We start from the raw sequence: 13,776 nt of genomic DNA, 5'->3' as shown, positions 1-13,776 counted from the left end.
AAGTTATCAAGGATCGCAAGTGGTCAGAGGTGGAGTTTACAGAAAAGGTCTAGAAGAGAGGCAGTGTGTTGATTAAAAAATGGGGAAGATCTTCAGTTGCATCAACTACCATGTCAATTGCCGATGAATATGATCTTTAATTACTCACACTCCTGAGGGTGATTGGTTTTCATCTGGAGTTTATACCAACAGAGATCCTTACGGAATAGCAGAGGATATTGTTTTCATCTGGAGTTTAGTTACTCTCACTAAAGGGTAAGAGTCTGGCTCCTTATTGCAGTTCATGAATAATTCTCTTACTATGGGTTGAGACTTTGTAGGCAAGGGGCTGCACATCCTTTATGTGATAGAAACTTGATGTATGCTTCTTTTGATGTTGTTTATAAGATAAAAAAACTAATGGGGTTTTCTAAGGCGACACTGTTTTATATACACTTACTATATAAGATGTCTGCTCCTCAATTGTTCAAGGAAATACCATTTAAGGATGTTTTTAAGCCCTTTGATAAAGGATAGGGAAAAATTGGAACAGATAATGTTATGGCTATTGATGATGTTGTGACATCAATCATTACTAACCCACATTTAAAGGAAGCCATGTAGTGCATTCTTAGATGGATACACAGCCTTGGAGGAGGTGAAAAGAAGGATTCATGTTGGTGGGTTGTTGCTCAATGTACCGCTGCATTAGCTAAGGATAAATCACAATATGTGATGGGTATTGGTCACCCACTGGATATTGTAGTTTGCAGTGTTTTAAGGGCCAACACGAATGATTGTGTTTATCCTACTGGTACTATGTTTATCACCTACCTCCTTGCCGAGAATTTTAGGGGTGAGAATCTGAAAACTCATCTTCTTCTAGTACCAATTCAATGGCCTTATGATAGAGGAAAATGACTAGACTATTTGAAAGATAACCTTGTGTTACCACCTTTTGAGCCAGCATGTAATTTGAAGGGTGGGTTAAAGCTCGATAAGGTGCCAACATCAGAAAGAAGTTTGAAGTCTTGAGCCATTCTCAATACATCTTTTCTTGGTACAAAGAAAATTCTTGCTTTTGACCCAGGTGGTGGGACAGTTGTGGGCATGGAAACTAACACCTTGTGGACAAGGTGCTTCTATGGGGATGGTTTGTCACAGTCCACGAACGGAATACATGGGCCATGGGCCTTGGGCCAATTAATTTCACTTACAACTTCATTTACTTTGATGCTACTTGTTATTTGGACTACAATATAGCTAGTGAGCCTTGGGTATTAGTTTTATTTTCTTGTATGTTTTTAGTATGTTAGCCTGGGCCTATGTAGGGGTCATCCCCTTTATGTAAGAGCCAATAGCTCAAGGGTTTGGCATTCAGAAAGTTAATAAAAATATTATTTCTCCCTTCTCTTATCATCTTCTTCCTTTATTCAATGGAGGTACTCCCCTCGAAGTGAGCAATTTTTTTGTATTTCTCTTTATATAACTTGAGATGTGTTACAAGTTAGAGCAACAAAATGTACTGATTCTTTTTGTCATCGTGATGTTTTGAACTAAAACGAGAACTGTTTCACTCTCCTCAATACCCAATATGATGACATAATAGACAATACACTAATTCACCAGAAGATTGATGCAAACTGAATACCAAAGAAATTTATGTACTTTCCTCCATACTTCTCTCATTAAGATCTAGCTCCTTCCTCTGGAATCAAGGCCCACGTATTATCAGGGTTGATCCAACTAACAACCTATCCTACTTTTGCATTTTTAAATAAGTATTTGTGTATTTTTTTCAACTTATGCTCTCAAATCAGTTATTAAAAAAGTCAAATTCAACAGTCTGCAGTCTGCATGTACATCAGATATTCATATTTAGCTTGCAATACCACTTGTTGATGGAGAAGTTTATGGTTGTTGTCCGGTTAAGGTTACTGTTATTATTAGAGATTGTATGATAGTTGTTTATTTTTCTTGACTTAGCTTCAAATGCTTAGCAACCAGCTCAAAAGGTCTGTCTTCTTACAGATAAACGAAATCAGCATGGATACATACCAAACACAAAAGGTATAGAACTAAAGATAAAAATCACATAGTATAAACCTCGATGATTATCACAGAAACTGAACGACAAGTTAGAAACTATTGCATCCATTAACTAAATTGTATGCAATTTTTTGAACTTGATCATTTATTTTAGGGATGAGTAAGCCCATTTTTGTAGGACATCTCACAATAGAAACTGTAGGACAGACCTTTTATTCACAACTCCTATTTGAAATCATTAATAAACCAAATATTCAATTGGCAAAATAAGGTTCAATTGCGAGTGAACATAAGGAGTAAATGATGTGTGCCTAATGGTGAAGATATTGACGACATCCTCGTCCACTCACAGGAAATTAGAGACGAACATGTAGTAAGAGGGAGCAGATAAGGATAAAAAAGCCAATTCGTGTCTAAGGGAACGGCTAAAGGAGGAGGCCCTATCATTAGTAGCCTATTTAGTTAATTGTTAGCGTGTTATTATTCTTTCCATTGGTTATGGGCATTATCCCTTACCCTTGTTAGAGCTGTCAGATTCGGTATTGTGTATTTTAAATAGTAGAATATAGAGTCATGCAGTCATAACGCTTCAAGGGAGGTTCAAGCCACATTTAGGGAATACTCCAAAAGGAATAGTCAATGGTACAATTGTAGTCCCATTGAAATCATTATAAGAGAAAAAACTTCTACCTCTCAAGCAATGTAGGATCTACCCCATCCACACTCATAATCAATACGTGTATCACAACAGTGGAGTACCATTTGTTACCAGAACCTTTATCTATATATATATATATATAAGTAATTTGTTATCAGAACTCTTTTCTTGTGGTTAACTCCTGCCCTGAGTTGAGTAACTTTTGAACAAATATTGTGGTTTCCCATAAGTAAAACTCCAAATTTGATCACCTCTTGTCCCTCCCCTATCAAACATCACATCTTAAGGAAGATAGTCATATTGGTAAAACCATAGGCATGGATAAGTTAAAATTGAATGACCGTTTTAGTGATAGAGCAGTAATCCTATCTTATCACCCAGTTAAAGAAGAAGAAGAAGAAGAAAATGAACAAGAGTCCATACCTTTCAACTTGCATTGAAATCTATTCCTTCCTCTGCTCTGCTGAATCTTTGCTGCTGCACCTAATTTGTTTCACTAGAACTAAGAGTTTGGATGTTTATATGCATATACAAGCGATAGAAAAGAATTATGCTTGTGTGAGTCCGCATTGGTACAACAACTGGATTTAACCAATTATACTGACAGCTTGATGTCTCAATGCTCAATTATAATAATGAGAGGAACATCTGCTGGAACCAAATCTAATTCTGCTATTATGTAGTATGATTGACCCTGCTCTCCTTCAATCAACAAATTGAAGAAATTGATATAGTCTACTATGAGATGACCTGTCGACCAAGGAAGGTCTTTGGTTTGTGCTTATGTGCATATAGGAAATTACAAGTCTAAATGGATAAATGGTACTTTAGAGCTTTATGCTATTGAACAAAGCAAGCTTTGTTTATCATCTCTACTTGATGGTAAAAGAAAGCATTTGAAAACTGACTTTTACCATAACTATTTGTGGTGAAAGGAGGCCACAGACACAATAAGAGAAGGTTTAAAAACAAGGATGAAGCTTAAGACTGTTCAATTGGGCCGGGTTTTTTTTCCGGCCCGGTTCGAAACCTGAAAAATTGGGATTCGGTTCCGGGTTGAAAAACCCAGACGTACCCATGTTTGTAACCCGTATCCGGGCCTTTTTACGCTCAGTTCTTCTATACACAGTCGTCTTGTGTAGACGTTGTGCAGCCGACTGACACGTCAGCTAATATTTATTAAAAAGAAATGAAGATGAATTAAATTAGAAAACAGAGATGAAAATCCATTTCGTTTGGTCAACTGCTGCAATGAAGCATAGTATAGGGAATTGCTTTTTCAGGTAAAATGATAATGTTTTTTCCACTTACAATGCAGCATTGAAAATCTATAAAAGAGAGGGAAAAAAAATGTTTATCCTCTGGCAGGTCTTTCTACCATGTGAGAAGCCCATTTCTTGAAGTTTTCGTGTAGATTTTCTTCTTCTTTTACTTTTTCTTTTGTTCCAAAGAGGTAGGGTCTTTACTATCTACTGTTTAAAGCTTGCTTTGACGTTTGGCCTGGATGGGTTTCCTTATCTCTGTCTGACGTTTTTGAAAGACAAGTTTGGGTATGAATGGTGTTTGTGAGTGATGGTACTTTTATTTGGTGAGGTACTTTACCTTTAATATTCGATTTTAGAATGGGTCTCTGATATGGGTTTTTCTCCACATCTTTTCTCTCTTAAAGTTCTTTTTTTTTCGAAACGAGATTTTGTTGTGATTTTGGGGTTCTTTTCTGCGTGGTAAAGCTTGCAACCTGCTGCATTTGGGCACTTGTTTCTCTTTGAGAAAGCATTCTGGAGAATTTAACTTTCTAATTTTAAGTGCGGCACGAGGGTGGAATAGTGTCTCAAATGAATCTCCGAGTTGTTTTTCTGCTGGACGGACGGAAGGGGCAGCTGGGGAGAGAAAGGGGAAGAGGGATCGAAGAAACACAGAGAGGTCATGGGGAAGGAGAAACACAGAAAATGGGTCGAAATTGGAGAGAATGAGGGAGAGCTGGGGACAAACTTAATAAAATTAAACAGTGTGGTTATTCTTTTATCCAAGTCAGAGCCGTTTGCCCAACGCTTGCACTAGTCGACTGCCTCTAGCGTTTTTCTTTTACGCTTCTTCCCCCCCTCGGGGAGTCTCTCTCTCTCTCTCTCTCTCTCTCTCTCTCTCTCTCTCTCTCTACGCTTGCTAAAGAAACCCTAAGTCCGTGTTAGAGGCGTTGCGAGGAACAATGAGGGATGTCTGAATGTTAGGGTTGCAGATTAGGGTTGATTAGGATGAATTTATATTGTGGCATGAAGTTGTAATTAAGTTGTGTTTCGAGTCCTTATTTGAATTATTAGTCCGGTCGTGTGTCATGGGCTAACAAGTCATGGGCCGTTTAGTCAGTCTGTTTAGGTAAGAATTGGTTAAGTCGGTTGTAACTAATTGTTAGGAGGTTATGGGCCATGTTGGTTCATGTGGGTTATGGGTGGTTATTCCACCATTTTATGTCTTTATTTGAGGATGTTTGAGTTAGTAATGAAATTATCGAGTTTTGCATTCAACTATTGCGTGAGGGAGGTTACTGGCACCTCATATTGGCCAGATTTGTCTTATCAATATTACAATTTCATACTTTGCACCTAACAAATTGGTATCCAGAGCCGCGTTCCTACAACATGGCTGGGGGAACCAGGCAAGCACAGATGATCGAAGTGGATGCTGCAATGAAAAAAGACAATGAGAACCTATGGGAAGAGCAACAAAGGCAGAAAGGAATGTTAGAAGCAGTTCTACAGCAGATCAATAATTTGGCTTCAACATATGAGCAAATGATGGTAAAGATAGGGAAATCAGTGTCAGGAGAATAATCCTCAAATACCAAGGTGAGTACCAATCCTTTATTTGAGAATAATGGGGGGATACAAGCTAGATCTTTTAGGCTTGAATTTCCTAAATTTGATGGTACCGATCTTGTCCAATGGATATTAAAAGCAAATCAATTTTTCTCTTACTATGACATCTTAGATAATCAAAAGATGCAAATATCTTTTTTCCATATGGAAGGGAAAGCCTTATCTTGGTATACATGGCTTAAAGAATCCAGTCTAGTGAACACTTGGGATGAGTTCACTAGTGCTTTAGAAATCAGGTTTGGACCCTTTGCTTATGAGGATCCAGTGGGGCAATTTACTAAGCTAAAGCAGACAAGTACAGTAGAGGAATACCAGATCAAATTTGAGGAATTATCCAACAAAATCAAAGGTTTAACAGAAGAATTGAGGATAAGTACCTTTTTAAGTGGTCTGAGGGAAGATCTCAGAAAAATAGTAACTATGTTCAAACCAAATACTCTACATGCTGCCTTTAGTTTAGCTAAGTTATAAGAGGAGGAAGTCATAAAGAGAAGCCATTTCCCTCTTCCAAACAACCACCCAACTCCTAAACCACCACCCACTACACCTATACTAAGACTTCCACCAACACCATCCAGAAGCAATAACCTCTACCAAAATAAAACATTTCCCAACAACAACAGAAGACCAGCAATCCCAATTCAAAGAATATCCCCTGGACAAATGCAAGAAAGAAGGGCTAAAGGTCTTTGTTATTATTGTGATGAAAGGTTCCAACCCGGCCATAGATGCAATAGACCTAAACTCTTTCTGTTAGAGGGAATGAAAATAGAAGAAGTAGAGGATGAGGAGGTAGATGAGTTAGTAACTGTTATTAACACAAAAGAAGAGAATGAAGAGGAGGAAAAGAAAGGGAACCATTGGGAATTTCCCTACATGCTATAGCTAGGGCCACGACTTCTAAGACTATGAGAATAGTTGGGGTCATCAATAAAATCAGTGTGATAACTCTCATTGACACAGGGAGTACACACAGTTTTATTGATCCAAATGTAGCAAAGAAAGCTAAATTGTCAGTGAAAAACACCAATCAGTCAGTCAAATTGGCTGATGGGTCAACCCTTCCTTGCCTTGGTTTCTATAAGGCTGCCCCATTTCAATTACAAAGCTTAGAAATTACTCCTAGTCTGTATTTACTAGTTTTGGGAGGGTGTGATGTTGTTTTAGGGATAGACTAGCTCAAAACATTGGGGACTGTAGTATGGAATTTCAATGACCTAATTATGAGTTTTTCACTAGGAGGCAACATGGCTACACTAAGGGGAATACAATTACCCAGTAGAGTAATTGAAGAAGCTGAATATGTGAAAACTTTGAGGGGAAATTCTGCTAAGGGGATTTGGGTTCAATTTTTAGAAGGAAATAAATTAGAAGTTACTGAGTCCACACCCGTGGCCATAAAAGGGATTTTTGACCAATTTAAAACTATTTTTGAGGAACCCAGTAGCTTACCACCTCCAAGGAGTCATGATCACAAGATAACCCTCTTACCTGGTTCTAAACCAACCTATGTGAGACCCTATAGATACCCATACTACCAAAAGGAAGAAATTGAGAAATTGGTAGCTGAAATGCTAAAGGGAGGTATTATCAGGGGCAGCCAAAGTCCATACTCTTCTCCAGTTTTACTAGTAAGAAAGGCTGATGGTGGGTGGAGGATGTGTGTGGATTACCGTTCACTTAACAAAGATACTGTTAAGGATAAATATCCCATACCCAACATTGATGAACTTTTGGATGAATTACATGGGGCTCAAGTGTTTTCCAAGCTGGATTTACGTTCAGGTTACCTGATATCCCAAAAACTGCCTTTTGGACCCATGAAGGTTACTATGAGTTTCTGGTCATGCCTTTTGGGCTGACTAATGCACCTTCTACCTTTCAGGGGTTAATGAATCAGGTGTTTAAACCATACCTAAGGAAATTTGTTCTGATGTTTTTTGATGATATCCTGGTTTACAGTAAAAATTTGCAAGAGCATTTGACACATTTACAAACGGTTTTAGAGGTCATGCAGAATCATTAGTTTTTTGTTAAGACATCAAAGTGTATTTTTGGAAGCAAGGAAGTGGAGTATCTTGGGCATATTATTTCCAGGGAAGGGGTAAAGGCTGACCCTAAAAAGATTACTGCAATGCAGGAGTGGAAAGAACCGAGGAATCTCAAGGCATTAAGGGGATTCTTGGGCTCACAGGGTACTACAGGAAGTTTGTGCAAGACTATGGAAAGATTGTTGCCCTTCTGACAGCTTTGTTAAAGAATGATGCTTTTTGCTAGAATGAAAAGGCACAACAAGCTTTTATGAAATTGAAAGAAGCTATGATGACACCCCCCGTGTTAAGGCTGCCTAACTTTACTAAATGTTTTGTTATTGAATGTGATGCTTCAGGTGAAGGGTTGGGAGCAGTTCTCATGCAAGAAGGACAACCTATTGCATATCTTAGCTAGGCCTTGAAGGGAAGGAGTCTCTCTCTATCCACATATGAGAAAGAACTACTTGCTCTAGTGATGGCTATAAGGAAATGGAGACACTACTTGCTCAGGCAAACTTTCAAGGTACGCACTGATTAATGAGCCTTGAAATATTTGCTGGAAAAAAGGGTGGGTACCCCTGCTCAATAGAAATGGGTTTCCAAACTACTTGGCTATGACTTTGTGGTCGAATACAAGAGTGGTAAGACAAACACAGTAGCTGATGCCTTGTCCCGATTACCTCACTCAGAACATCCAAACAGAAATCCAGATCCAACCTCCCAAAACCAAAACATAGAGCACAACCCACCAAATACCACCCAGATAGACAGCCCTCCAATTACCATAAACCCAGAAATGCAGGCAGTCAGTATGATCAAAGCAGCATGGATATAAGAGTTAAAAAAGTCTTACCACCAAGATCCAATGTTGCAGAGGTTAATTAACCTCTACCATCAAGGGACCTTGGATTCAGCAGCATACTAAATTCGCAATGAGCTACTCTTTTACAAGGGTAGGCTCCACTTGGGAACTCTCGTGCCATTCCAGCAGTAGATTCTGCAGTATTTTCATAGTAGTCCATTAGGGGGCCACACAGGAGTTCATAAGACAAATTCAAGAGTCAAAAGAGAATTTTCCTGGCCTGGGCAGTGCAGTGATGTAAGAACTTTCATTCGAGAGTGTGATGTATGCCAGAGGAACAAGGTTGAAACCCTCCACCTAGCGGGGTTGCTTCAACCTCTCCCTATACAGAGAAATTGGGATGATATTAGCATGGACTTCATAGAAGGATTGCCCCCAGCTAAGGGACGTACTGTTATACTGGTAACTGTGGATAGACTGAGCAAATACGCTCACTTCATTCCACTAACTCACCTGTATACAACACTATCAGTAGTCAAGGTTTTCATGGAAAATATTTTCAAGTTACACGGCATGCCCCAAACCATAGTCAGTGATAGAGATCCCATATTCACAAGTCAGTTTTGGAAAGAGTTTTTTCGCATCTGTGGAACAGAGCTTTTGATGAGCTTTGCCTATCATCCACAAACAGATTGGAAAACAGAGGTAACAAACAAAAGTTTAGAGTGTTATTTACAATGTTTCTCTAGTGACAGGCCAAGGGATTGGGCAAGGTGGCTACCTCTCATAGAATATGTCTATAACACAACAAGGCATAATTCTATTCAGATCTCACCATATGAGGCTGTTTATGGATAGCTTCCACCAAAAATGTTGCCTTACGAGCCAGGCACTACTCGGGTACACACAGTAGAGGAAGAGCTCTGAAACAAAGACTTCATAGCAAGCTTAATATGAGAAAATCTGCAGGATGCACAAAGCAAGATGAAATACTATGATGATAAAGGGAGAACCGAAAGAGAGTTTGAGGAGGGGGACTGGGTTTAGCTGAGATTGAAACCCTACCGCCAAATGTCCGTAGCCATGCAACGAAACTTGAAGCTTTCACCTCTCTACTACGGGCCTTTCCAGATCCTTCGAAAAATCGGGAAAGTAGCTTATACGTTGGATCTTCCCAATGAATCACAAATTTTCCCCACTTTTCATGTTTCTTGTCTCAAGAAACACATCGGAGAACACATCCAGCCTACACCAACACTTCCGCAAGTCACAACAAGGGACCCTAGTCCCTGAACCAGAACTGGTGCTACAACAGAGACTCGCAAAGAAGGGGCATAGGGCTGGGACCAAACTGTTGGTTCAATGGAAAGGGGAAACCGCCGAAAATGCTACTTGGGAAGACATCGATGTCCCACGAAGGCAATACCCTGATCTTGTGGGCAAGATCTTTTGAAGGGGGAAGGAATGTTAAAGGTGTCGCGAGGAACAATGAGGGATGTCTGAATGTTAGGGTTGCAGATTAGGGTTGATTAGGATGAATTTATATTGTGGCATGAAGTTGTAATTAAGTTTTCTTTCGAGTCCTTATTTGAATTATTGAGTCCGGTCGTGGGTCATGGGCTAACAAATCATAGGCCGTTTAGTCAGTTTGTTTAGGTAAGAATTGGTCAAGTTGGTTGTAACTAATTGTTAGGGGGTTATGGGCCATGTTGGTCCATGTGGGTTATGGGTGGTTATTCTACCATTTTATGTCTTTAATTAAGGATGTTTGAGTTAGTAATGCAATTATCGAGTTTTGCATTCAACTATTGTGTGAGGGAGGTTATTGGCATCTCATATTGGCCAGATTTTTCTTATCAATATTACAATTTCATACTTTACACCTAACAAGTGCCCGCATTGCCGCAACCCCATTGCCGCCGCCGCATCTTCGTCGCCACATCTCCGTCGCCGTCGGCCTTTCCCTAAGTCTCTGCCTCCATTGTGACCCCGTGAGTCTGTCTCTCTCACACACACACTCTCTCTCTATCTCTATCTCTATTTCCCTCTCTCTCTCTCCATTGAAGTTCTAAGTTTGGCTTTCCAAGAGAGAAAAATATCATTTCTTAATATATATGATCAGGTAGCTCCTAGATAAAAATTATTGTTCACAATCGTTAGTCTAGGACTCGGCCTGATCTGGGTTTGGGTTGAAAATTATTTGAGTATCTTTTGTTGTCTAATGGATGATGCTTCCTCTTCTGCTCAAGTAGTGCTGATTGATTTACTAGGCAAGATTACTGGTCACACTGTTTATATTGTAGTAAGTTTCTTCCAAAAAAAAGTTTCTATTGTAGTATATGTGGTGGTTGTATTTGCTTGTAAATATGCTTTGGTATCTAGGCAGTTTGTGCAATCTCTTACTCCAATACTAAAGAACGAAAAACAAAGGTTATAGGTTGAAGGTGTATACTGTTTGTGTTGTAAATAGGTGCATCTTTTATTGTAGTACTAGTAAGGGCAACGTGCGTGTCAACCATTAAATACTGCAAGATGCATAGGCAGTAGAACATGACCAACTTCAGATAGGATCATCGTGTAAAGCAGATCATCATATTATCACAAGTAGCATATGAGTAAGGATTTTTTACTAAATCATTTCCCCTTTTATCTCATATAAGTAAGGATTTTTTACTAAATCATTTCCCTTTTTATCTCATCATATTATCACAAGCAGCTTGGAAGATTATTGGGAGTAGATAGGGCGTCTACTATCGGATATTAATTTTCAGATACAACATGTTTTTCGAGAAAGCAATGCGGCTGTAGATTGTCTTGGACAGTTGGGTAGTAGTGGTTGTAATAAGATTTGGTTCTCACAGGTGGATCTTCCGGTTCCTCTTAAGGGAATTTTACGCACTGATAGAAGTGGATTGCCATACTTATGATAGGTTTAAGTGCTTTTTTTTTTTGGGGGGGGACTTTTGAGGAAGTTTGTTTGTTAACTGGGTCACACGGCTTGAGATATTGGTCTATAGTATAAGGTGCTTGAAGCATGGATTTATATAAGGTACTCGCTAGAAGTGAAGGGTTAACTTTTAATAATAGTGGAGGATCTTCTCCTCCTTTTTTTTTTTTTAAAATAATAATAAAAAAAGGGGATATTTTCACCAAGGCTTGTTATTTTGAGAGAAATATTGAGTGTCACACAAGCTCTAGGGGAAGTATTAAAATAAATTAATGTCATTATTGTTATGTCAATTTTAATATTTTGATGCATGTTTACGTAGTTAGATTAATGCTAGAGAAGGGTAATATTATTGTGGACTCATTTTAAGTGCATAGCACAAGTATTGGATTATGTATCTGCATATGTATCTATATATTTACATAATATGACTTTAACTTGGGTTGCATTGGATTATACAAATCAAAAAATTTGTATAGTTATGAACAGTATTTCTATAAATTTGAAGATGTACTATTTACTCTCCAAATCTTATTTTATTATTTTTTTCTCTCTCCTACTCCTCTCTCTCTCCACCAAAAGATAGAATTTTAGGAAAAAAAATTTAGTGAGGGATAAATGATAAAATTTGCAGTGATGTTAATTGTAAAATATAAAAAATAATAATAATTTTAGAAAAAAATAAATAATTATAAAATAATATTTTATTATTATTATTATTATTTAGCTAAATATATAATCCATATAAATTTTTGTTGATATGTAAAATCAATTTTTAAAAGATTTGATTTTACATATTGAAAAACCAATGCTAGTGTTATAATTAACCGTGGGGCTCTTTTCAAGTGGTGGGTTGTTTGGTTCAAGATAGCCATAGTATTATCTCAATCTCTTTCTTTGCAGTCCGTGGCAGGCAGTGAGGAGGAAAATATGTCAAAGCTGATGCTTGCTTGCTGCAAGGTATACATATCTGAAAGCCGGAACAGGGCTGCGTTGGAGACAACTGAACGAGCAGCCAAGCTATTCCCGGAAGCTGCCATTATCAATAAGTTTGAAGATGAGACTTACAATAGAGTTGGTTACACCCTTGCCTCCAAGTTGCATCCAAGGCCATCTTACGAACCATGTCCTTTGAGAAGCGCTGTGCTTGCCATGGTTAAGGCAGCATTTGAGACAATTGACCTTGAGTTGCATTGTGGAAGTCATCCTCGACTTGGAGTTGTGGATCACATATGCTTTCACCCCCTGGCATATGCTTCATTGGACCAAACGGCTGGGGTTGCAAAGTCTTTGGCTGCAGATATTGGCTCTAGGATGCAAGGTTTCTACCCTTTGTCTTTGGCCGTATCACACCGTAGCTAACCGCAAACTATTTAATTGATGTTATAATTGATAAATTAGGGTTACTCTGCTACTAATTGTAAGTATATCATGCAGTCCCCACTTTTCTATATGGAGCTGCCCATGAGGAGGGGAGAACGCTTGATTCAATCAGAAGAGAGCTGGGTTATTTCAAGCCGAACTCCAGTGGAACTCAATGGGCTGGGGGGCCAAGGTCAGAGTCCCTGTTGCTAAAGCCAGATGGGGGTCCAGCTCACATGAGTAGAGAACAAGGTGTAGTGGTAATTGGAGCAACCCCGTGGGTTGATAACTACAATGTCCCTGTCTTCTCTGCCGACATTACTGCTCTTCGAAGAATTGCAAAACGGGTAAGTGAAAGAGGAGGTGGACTTCCTTCAGTACAAGCCATGGCACTTGCACGTGGTGAAGACGTCACTGAGGTAGCTTGCAATTTGTTGGAACCAAGTAAAGTTGGAGGAGATAAGGTTCAGCAAGAAGTCGAGAGGCTTGCAAGGGAAGAGGGCATGGTTGTGGGGAAGGGTTACTTCACTGATCTATCACAGGAAGAAATAGTTGAAGCTTTCTTAAAGTTGGGTCCTTGCATGTAAGCGAAAATGAAATGATAAAGAAGCTATTTTTTGGTTTGAACTTATATTAAAGGGTTTATAATGAAAGGTGATTTTTCTGTCTTCGATTATTTATAAATTGATCCTTATAAAAAAAAAAAAAAGATTATTTATACATTGATCATTTGATTTCTGCAATTTTTCATGTGCATGACATTTTGCTCTTTTTTTTTTTTTTTTTATTCATATTATATCAACTCAATGCTGCCATTTCTTCTCTAGATGTATTCTATATTCTTTGTTCAACTAATTGTTGCTTCATGTCAAGCATTATCACTCCCAGTCTTCATTGAGAGAAATGTTTAGCAGAATGAAAAATCCATATGCCTGGTGATTGTCTGCAGTGGCACATAGCAGTAAACAGAAAAACAGAAAATTATATGTACTTGACCTTGAAAACTACCTGGCAAAAAGTTATGGACTGAGATTCTAGTGAGGCCTTTGATATGTGTTGTGCTGTTGACCAAA

General features: G+C 38.6%; 1 protein-coding gene across 1 annotated transcript; it reads left to right on the top strand.

Moving 5' to 3' along the window:
• Nucleotides 1-12,025: 12,025 nt before the first annotated feature.
• Nucleotides 12,026-13,379, top strand: LOC121252127 (formimidoyltransferase-cyclodeaminase-like). The gene is made up of 2 exons (XM_041151610.1): nucleotides 12,026-12,662; nucleotides 12,779-13,379. Exons 1-2 carry the CDS (start codon nucleotides 12,272-12,274, stop codon nucleotides 13,288-13,290), a joined length of 903 nt encoding a protein of 300 aa, XP_041007544.1. The 5' UTR covers nucleotides 12,026-12,271; the 3' UTR covers nucleotides 13,291-13,379.
• The last annotated feature ends 397 nt before the right edge of the window (nucleotides 13,380-13,776 follow it).

This window comes from Juglans microcarpa x Juglans regia, chromosome 2S (assembly GCF_004785595.1).
Source record: "Juglans microcarpa x Juglans regia isolate MS1-56 chromosome 2S, Jm3101_v1.0, whole genome shotgun sequence".
In the NCBI taxonomy this organism is placed as follows: domain Eukaryota; kingdom Viridiplantae; phylum Streptophyta; class Magnoliopsida; order Fagales; family Juglandaceae; genus Juglans; species Juglans microcarpa x Juglans regia.
This window is presented reverse-complemented; position numbering and strand designations above follow the sequence as displayed.

What these genes read in the sequence shown, in the direction of transcription:
- LOC121252127 (XM_041151610.1), top strand. Translation starts at nt 12,272, where the DNA reads ATGTCAAAGCTGATGCTTGCTTGCTGCAAGGTATACATATCTGAAAGC. An exon ending in TATTGGCTCTAGGATGCAAG is followed by an intron (nt 12,663 to 12,778) that starts GTTTCTACCCTT and finishes TATATCATGCAG; the next exon opens with TCCCCACTTTTCTATATGGA.